Source organism: Nicotiana attenuata, unplaced genomic scaffold (assembly GCF_001879085.1).
Source record: "Nicotiana attenuata strain UT unplaced genomic scaffold, NIATTr2, whole genome shotgun sequence".
NCBI classification, from domain to species: Eukaryota; Viridiplantae; Streptophyta; class Magnoliopsida; order Solanales; family Solanaceae; genus Nicotiana; species Nicotiana attenuata.
This window is the reverse complement of record NW_017671795.1, coordinates 154,186-163,334: the sequence shown is the minus strand read 5'-3', so window position 1 is coordinate 163,334 and position 9,149 is coordinate 154,186. Positions and strand designations below refer to the sequence as shown.

Below are 9,149 nucleotides of genomic sequence, written 5' to 3'. Positions count from 1 at the left end.
ATAAAAATAATTGTTTTCAAATATAAAATTATTTTGAAACAGACCAATAAAAACGGTGGTATAGAATAGTGGTAATTCGATATATAAGTCGCAAACATCAATGCGATATAGTACTATCTGTGATTTATAAGACACATTACCTAAATGCGATTTATAAGTGGTAATGGGATTATAAACTGAATTAGTGCGCTTATAAGACGCATTAGATGAATGGGATATACTTATTGCCTTAGGAGACTTGGTAGAACAGGGGCCAGGATAAGGGAAAAAGTCCCAGCATCCTCTCTTCACTTAGCTATTTTTAGTTTCATTTGCTGCATTAATTAACAAAAAAATGGCAGCGGCAACCGCAAACAGCTGGTTCACGGTGCTCACCTCCACCGGCGGCGGCACTACACGATGCTCTCTCTCATCTCACCGTCTCTTTTCAACTTCCCTTAGACCTTCTTCTTTATTCCTTCCTAAAGCTTCCACTCAAAATCAAAACCATAACAAAAATGTTCTCAAGAAATCATCCGAGGTAAATTAACATCATCGTCTCTGCTATTTTTTTTAATACTCAATCACCATTGGATTAGGTTCTGTTTTTTCTTTATCTTTATTATACTATGCATTGTATTGTCTTAAAAGATAAATTATTTAGTATTTTAATAAGATTTCCCTGGATAGAGCTGAATGGATCGTGAATTGTGATATTATTGAGCTTTTGGACCCGCTTTTGGCAGAGGTGAAGCCAGGATTTCAACCTTATGAGTTCAAAATTTTAGAACAATGATTTCAAGTGCTAATAAGTGGGTTCTAAACTTAATATTTGTACATATTTAATAAGTTTCTTAACATAAATACTCTATTTGAGCAAAACCTAGTGGGTTCAGCCGAACGTGTAGCCGGACTTCTAGCTCCGCCCCTGGCATTTGGTGTATATATTATAATTGAGTTCTCATTTATTGGTTGCTTTATAAATTCTTCTGTGTTTCATGTTGGTCAATACACTGTAGTCCAACTAATAAGAAAACATTCGTAGTTGGTGATGTGAAATAATGTGCACTCACTCACTCACACACTTACACACTTACACATATATATAACATTGCGAAAGAGTGAGACTTTAATACTGAGTCGTTCTTTATGATACTTCCCGAAATTAGATAAGAAATGGCGAATTGAGTGTATGAGAAGATACATGAATTTTGCAGTGTCGAAAATGTATTATGCTTAGTCATACTTGTATTGATATGGCTTTTTGTTGGCGATACATGCTAGATAGGAAAAAGATGAAGAATACACTTTTACCCTCTTGCATGCTTTAGATTATCAAAGAGTGATATGAGCGCAACTGAAAATGGGGTTAAGGCAAGTTAAATCATGATTTTTAATGTTTGCTGGTTTTTTTACTTAATGAGAAAGATTGAAAGAAGTATTTTGTGAAGGAGACATGCAATGCAAGCTTAAAATATAATCTCTTGCAAAGAAACTGCTTTTTTTTTTCTTCTCTTTTGGTCCTTATTTGAAAATTATTTTTACTTGTTGTTTGATTCAATTTGAATCACTATGATCTGCACTAGCTGTTCTCATGGTTCTGCTCGTCGGAGCTAGTCATGTTACTTTGTTCCAATTTAGGGAAAAAGTATTTCCTTGTTGTTTATGAGTAAAACTTTTATTAAACAAGCAAAGCCATGAATTCAGAAAGAAGCTGGTCAGGCAATCATGATTTTTTATGTTTGCTGGTTTTTTGACTTGATGAGAAAGATTGAAAGAAGTAATTTGTGAAGGAGACATGCAATGCAAGCCTGAAATATAATCTCTTGCAAAGAAACTGCTTTGTTTTCTTCTCTTTTGGTCCTTATTTGAAAATTATTTTTACTTGTTGTTTGATTCAATTTGAATCACTATGATCTGCACTAGCTGTTCTCATGGTTCTGCTCATCGGAGCTAGTCATGTTACTTTGTTCCAATTTAGGGAAAAAGTATTTCCTAGTTGTTTATGAGTAAAACTTTTATTAAACAAGCAAAGCCATGAATTCAGAAAGAAGCTGGTAAACAGAAGTTTCCACGGAGATCAAAAAATGAAGGGCCTTTTGCAAATGCAGATGGCAGGAGCAGTACGAATGAAGCAGGACGATCTCAACTGACATCAATTAGATCATTTGGTCTGCAGAGAAAAGGGAAGGGAGTTCTGTTAGATTCAAAGGAGCAGCAGGTAAGAAAGTCAACTTCTTCTCTCCATTTTGTCTAGGTGATTGGCTTCTTTCTTGCTCTTGAGAAATATACAGAACAAGGGAAAATGGGTGTTAGTCGTGCAACTCTGTGTGTCTGTTGGGTTGGGTTTTTTGGTGGTGGTGGTGGTGGTGGTTGATAATAACATGAAAGGGCTTGCACTTTTTCACATTCTCTTTTACCTTTTTATAGTTTTTATCACATGATGCTGTTATGCACACATTAATTTTGCATAAATGAGTGCCACACCGAGGTGGATCTATGACTTTAAAAGTTCCCCTGTACCATCTGCTCTTTTGTGGTAATATGTGCCTTCATATAAATATATATCTGTAGAAGTTTTCAATTTCATATATGTATATGTGCGTGTGTGTGTGTGTGCGTTTTTCCCCCAAGTTGAAGACGATGTCCTGCAGCCAAAATACTCCATCTGTTGCCGTGTTTTCAACTTATTGCTTTTGGCTTTCTATTCTTTATTTTTGCTGCACTTCAGGACAGCAACAATGTTCTTGAGATTCTTTTTTTTCTAAGATATAGGGATGTTATCTTGGAGAGGATGTAACTTAACTCTGATACTTCTATGTTCTTCCCAAATATACTTTTTTATCCCGCCATTCCCCTATCTATTTTATCCTACTTACTTGTACTCAAGAATTATACAATTTTGGTGCTGTCAAGTTCTATATCTTTATTATGTTCCAAAAGATGTTGTTTCAATTGTTCTACACCACTGCACCTAAGTTGTTTTTCTTTTCCAGGTAGAAACCAGTAGCTTCCAAGATGCAGCTTTTCTTAATGCTGTTGTGAAGGTGAATATATGTTAATATATATGGCAATATTCTAATTATGCAAATTTATTTGAATGCCTCATCTTCAAATCTCAAGGTGAAGGTGAAGATCATTTGAATCATGAAATTAGTAAAAGGGGATCCCATGGAAACTATCAACTTCAGTACTCATCTTATCCTTACTTGCTTAGAAAGGGAAATTTGTGAAATAACCTCGTGTATCTCTAAACAGTTGTGACACTGGGCATTTATAAAGTGTGTTGTTGTCGTTGTTAGACACGAAATTATTCTCTAATGGTTTGGTTCTTCCAGTTCGAAGATAATAAAAAATGTAATTAAAATACTTATGCAGCACTTAGAATGGTGTACACCTCGACGGATATTCTATCTCACTCAGTTTCTTCTGTAGCCTCAATAGGTCCATCATGTGATTGCTTTCAACATATCTGCAAGTGCACTTATGAATGACTTTTATATGGATTGCATGAGCATGACAATTCAATAATGTTTACTCACATTCCCATTTCCATTTTGTTTGTGTCAAGGTTTACTGTACACATACTGCTCCAGATTATTCCCTTCCTTGGCAGAAACAAAGACAATATACAAGTACTGGAAGGCATGCTCTTTCTCCTTTCTCTCTTAGTAAATTGTGGAAAATGGCTAATTTCCTATGAACAGTAGTTCTGCGATGCGTTATTCTCTGATATTGTCTACTATATCTGGTAGGCTGATCTTTGTATGGGGGGATAGCCTAGAAGTTTGACTTTAGTTTGATTTTATTCAGTGCTTTCATGATTGGTGACGGAAAGCTCTTAACCAATGCGCATTGCGTTGAACATGATACACAGGTACCTACTTTTATGGCACTCTCTTCTCAAGTATATACAAAGTGGCTAGTGTTGTAGTCAGTGTTCACTATTGTTGAACCCCTGCTGTTTAGGTGGTCTTCTGTCACCCAATGAGTCAATTACATTGTTCTACTCCATCTGCCTGTCAAATGCAGCTTTTAGCTTAATCAAAATTAATATTTTTGGTGGCAGGTCAAAGTGAAGAAAAGGGGAGATGACACAAAATATGTTGCTAAGGTATGCTTTCCATGATAGGTTTTAAATACCTACACAAAATATGCTTTATTGTTTTATTCTTGTAAGACGAATAACGGAGTCATCTCGGGCTCTTATATGGAAACAGAAAACAGTTTGAGACCAATCATTAGATGATGTCTCCTAAAAGGTACTCCCTCTGTACAGTTTATGTGAAACTATTTCCTTTTTATAGTCTGTTCTAACAAGAATGTTCCCTTTCTATATTTTGAAAACAATTAACATTAAACTTTCCATTTTACCTTTAATGACATGGTTTTATAACCACTCAAATGTCCTGACATGTTTAATACCACAAGTTCCTAAAGTCTTTTTTTCATTTTTTTTCCTCCTTAAATTCTGTGTCCTGTCGAACAGGTTCCCATAAAATGGAATGGAGGGAGTAATACTATTGGAATGAAAGGGTTGTGGTGATTATTCTTTGACAAGATTTATTTTGAATGTTGAAATATCTGAAGCTAAGTGAGACATGATATGTTAGACCAAAATCATTGGGAAGTATTATAGTCTTGGAGTAAAGCATTATACAGTGTGCGTTAAAGTAGATCTGGTATTTCTGCAGCTAGATTGCTTTCTCTTGCTTATCCTAAAAAGAAGCTGAATTACAGCTAGATAGTACTGCTGTCTCTCCAACTCTGCCACTTTTCCTCTTTGCTTTACCTGTAATAGAAAACCATGCACCTAGACCTAGACTTTTATATATGAGGCAGTGCGCTTATGCAAGTATTCCGGGCTCTTTCTTTGTCTACGGCTAATGTGCCTCTCGTCTTTGTTTAATCCTAAGCTAGTATATGGGATGATTCAGCTTGTTTCCCTTCCTCGCTAGACCCCCCCCCCCCCCCACACACAAAAAAAAATAAAAATAAAAAACCAAACTTAATTATGTGGTGCTTAATTCTCATCATGTATGACATGTAGGTTCTAGCCAGAGGGGTAGAGTGTGACATAGCTTTGCTATCTGTGGAAAGCAAGGACTTTTGGGAGGGAGCTGAGCCCCTTCGTTTTGGACGGTTGCCTCGTCTGCAGGTACTTCTCATTTATCAATTTCATTTAGAAAAAGCTGTTCTACATGTGTGTGTGTGTTGCTGGTGTTATATGTTAGGATTCCTCTGCTGCTACTGATACATTGTCTCTTTCTTTCTTGTGCCGAGGGTCTACCGGAAACAGCCTCTCTACTCCTCCGGAGTAGGGATAAGGTCTGCGTACACACTACCCTCCCCAAACCCCACATGTGGGATCTCACTGGGTTGTTATTGTTGATTTCTTCCTTACCTTACCTTATAAAAAAATTATGTATAGTTTTTCTCTGAAGATGTGCTGTCTCATTTTTAGTGTTGGTCTAAATGTGTCAAAGAAAATAGGATGAGCCACCCTGCACAAGTGTTCATACTGAAGAAAGTTGGCACCTATCTACATTGATGCCTGCTTACTATATTAGTCAATCACACCTGATCTTGGATGAATCAAGTTTGTAGATGTCCTATCCTTGAGTCGAGATTTGTCTCTGATATGTATGATTATGTGAATTATATATTTGTAAGGCAGCTTCACATTTGATAGTAAGCTTCAATTGTTGATTAAATAAGTAAAAGTTTAGTTATTTCTTGGGTGGAATTATACCTTAAAAGAAAGAATATTACATTTATTCCCAGGGAAAATATTTTCTATAAAAGCCAATTCTGGACTCATAACCACTTTAACATAATCTTGTTGCCTTTTTGCTTGTCATTACTCATTTGATATTTGACCCTCTGTTACTACTCAATTTGTGTTGCTGGATTACTTTCTATTTTCCGTTGAATATGAAAAATCTTGACATATTCAAAACCCCAAATCTCTTGCCGAATCTGCTGTGATGCATATAGCTTACATATTAAGCTGGTCCTTTTTCTTTTGCAGGATGCTGTCACTGTGGTTGGCTATCCACTTGGAGGAGATACAATATCTGTGACTAAGGGGGTGGTTTCAAGAATTGAGGTTTGTTTTGTTCACCTTTCAGTTAAGGTAGTATTAGTTTATTCCTTAGCTGACCGTGACTGACCTCTAGATGCTTTTACTTAAGAATTTTTTATCGTTACTCTTGCTTTGATCAATGTGGGTCATTTGTCTTTTCCTGGGTACACTTTAGTCTGTTGTGCTCTTTTACTGATGACTGGTATTGTTCTTATCATGTCATGATCTATTCAATCTTAAGGGTAATGATTGCTCGAATTTAGATTAGTAAATGGATAATGTTAGGAAAAGAAACTTGCATAGATAATGCACGATGGTCATAACTGTGTACAGCTATAACAGTAATATTAGTATAAGGTCTAATTTTGTGGATTCTCTTTCCAAAATAGGACCTGCGCGTTCCTTTTTTTTTTGGTAAGGTAAGTTTTTTTAGTGTTGGGGAAAGCCCCGTATACAAGAAGTATACAGAATGAAAATGTGGTCAAAGGGGGTTTATCAACTATTAATCTGGTTTCATGATCCTAAATTAAAATCCGCATCATTAACCTGCAATTAAGCTAGTTGATTCACCTTAAAGAAATACACCGTGGGAATACAATGGGTTTGTTGTTGTTGTGTTGTTGATTCACCTTAATGAAATGCGAGGTACTTTTATAGAGATCATTGTTCTTTGTTATTATTATTGTTCATTTGTTTTTCTTGACCCTTTTACACCCTTATTAATCCCACTTTTAAAGGTTGGGGTTATAGTTAAGAGTATTCAAGCATATAGTTGTTCCCTTAAATTCCAGTCAGTTCTATAGGTTGGAAAAGAGTTGATTATTACAAATGAGACAATCTTCCCTTTGCTACTAGTGATAGATACAGCCTGAATTTTGTTCTCCTAGACCTAGATATTGATTACAAGTGCTAACTCACAGATTTGTCTTCATCAATAGGTTACATCATATGCTCATGGATCATCTGAGCTCCTGGGCATTCAAATAGATGCAGCAATAAATCCTGGTAAATGGACGTTGAAATAAGACTGCTTCTTCATATAACAAGCCCACAGAAATTTACTCTTATCTAATTTGTCTTAGAACTTATCCATGTGTACATACATGGATGAATAGTTGTATTTTTTTTCTTGCTTTACTGTAGTTGCTGCTACTAATGGCAAGGATTTTAGGTAATAGTGGCGGTCCTGCATTCAATGATGATGGAGATTGCATTGGAGTGGCATTTCAGGTAGTTGCTTGTCAGATTTGGGACCAGACTCTTGCTTCTTTTGGCTTGCCACTTTAGTTTTGCAGAGTCCTCCCTTTTAGGGATTTGTAACGACAGGATGCAACTATTTATTTCAAGTTTGAAATGGTTACTTAATCACATAATTGTAGTATTTTATATTACCAAGCTGTTATTTTCATCTGTTTTGAAAGGCATTCTGAGGCTAGCTTAAGAGCTCGGCCCAAAGCAAACCATAACAGTACCCCTTGGGGCAACTAGGGGTGGTAGTATCTCTTACGGCCATGTGCTGCATCAACATTTCTTCAAATTACTTTTTGTATTTGTCACTTATTTTTATTTTGATTGATTTATTTAGTGAATGAGGTCAGTCACTCAGGGTACAAAATGTTTTCTAGTGCATTTGCCTTAAAAACCAATAATGGTCAGCATACTGTTCCTCCACTATGTTTGACAAAGTTATGATCCTCTTCAAGAATCTCATGCCTTATTTTTTTTTTTTTACTTCATTTTGATGTTTTCATATTGATAGTTCTTACACAACAACTCCTTTAGGTTTACAGATCTGATGATGCTGAAAATATTGGTTATGTAATCCCCACTACAGTTGTGTCTCATTTTCTGGAAGATTATGAGAGGAATGGGAAGTATTGTGGTGAGTCTGTCTCCTTTTGTGAAATTATCTGCTCATTCAGGTCATTCTATACTGAGGAATCACCTAAATGGCTAGGGCTTTGCAAACAGTCTTTGTTTTCAATTACACAGTTTGTTAACCGAGAATATTTATTTTCTTGAATTAGATTATGACAACTGACTGATCTCTTGGATTAGCTTCATTTCAATCTGTTTGGTCTGAATTCTGTGTCTATTTTTTTATATGCATCAAGCGCGGAGTTCTTAAGTTCGATTGTGCTGCTGGAAAAATCAATTAATACGCAAATATGAACTAAAGAAGTGTACTTTTGAGTTGCATGGTATAGAAAAATACCCAGTTCTAAACTTTGAATATAAGCTTATTTCGAACCTAACCAACTGATGCCTGCGTCTGCTCCTTTCTTATTTGTGAATCAAGTATCTTTGTTGCTGCCAGTTGGCTTGTCATGATGTCTAGCTGTAATTGTGTGATGATGATACTTGACGAGAGAGAAGTAATAGAAATATTTAACTCCCAGACTGGTTGGTTTTGCTAATGAGAAGGCGGCTGGATGAATGGAAACTCCTCCAGGCATTTCAGCCTCTGACATGAAGGCATATGTGGAAGAAACGGAGATGCCTCCTGGTTCTGTAAAAGGAGAAAGGAAAAGATTAAGTGTCATCGAAAGAACTAAAAGATTGGCATTATTAATGTGATAAAGGGTCATGGATTGAGGCTTAACTCTGAGAAATTAGGTGTGAGCAGCACATGGGCCAAGCAGGAATTTTTGTTGGTGAACACTAATTTTGTTTATGTTATTTGCTTCCCGTTAGTCCTTAATCACAACATTAATTTATGCTGTGGCAGGGGCCCCTGAAATAAGAAGCCATCAGTATTAACTTATCATTTCAAACTTGTATGGTTCCACCGCTAGATGCTGTTTTTCTGTACATGCCAAATCATAGGCTGAAGTTTTAACTTGTAACTTCTTAGTTTGCTCTTTAAATGGGTCCACTGGGACCAAAACTCTGGTATATGATATACTACTTCTAACTATATCATATTTTCAGGTTTTCCTTGCCTTGGGGTCTTGTTGCAAAAATTGGAGAATCCAGCACTACGTGCCTGCTTAAAAGTGCCATCTAACGAGGTCTGTTTATTTATCTATACAGAATGAAAGTCCTTGTGTCTGCTCTTCAGAGTGATCGTCTTTCTCTGTATAGT

The 9,149-nt window shown here is 36.2% G+C and overlaps 1 protein-coding gene across 1 annotated transcript in view; it reads left to right on the top strand.

The window, feature by feature from the left end:
- Window positions 1-209: 209 nt before the first annotated feature.
- The window catches only part of LOC109210262 (protease Do-like 2, chloroplastic), a 15,914-nt gene continuing 6,974 nt past the window's right edge, over window positions 210-9,149 (top strand). The window contains exons 1-12 of the mRNA XM_019373658.1: window positions 210-520; window positions 2,027-2,200; window positions 2,976-3,026; window positions 3,551-3,624; window positions 3,793-3,856; window positions 4,049-4,093; window positions 5,030-5,137; window positions 6,011-6,088; window positions 7,003-7,069; window positions 7,236-7,294; window positions 7,847-7,946; window positions 8,996-9,075. Of these exons, the coding sequence (XP_019229203.1) occupies window positions 335-520; window positions 2,027-2,200; window positions 2,976-3,026; window positions 3,551-3,624; window positions 3,793-3,856; window positions 4,049-4,093; window positions 5,030-5,137; window positions 6,011-6,088; window positions 7,003-7,069; window positions 7,236-7,294; window positions 7,847-7,946; window positions 8,996-9,075 (1,086 nt within the window). The 5' untranslated portion in view covers window positions 210-334. The remainder of the gene's footprint in view (window positions 521-2,026; window positions 2,201-2,975; window positions 3,027-3,550; window positions 3,625-3,792; window positions 3,857-4,048; window positions 4,094-5,029; window positions 5,138-6,010; window positions 6,089-7,002; window positions 7,070-7,235; window positions 7,295-7,846; window positions 7,947-8,995; window positions 9,076-9,149) is intronic.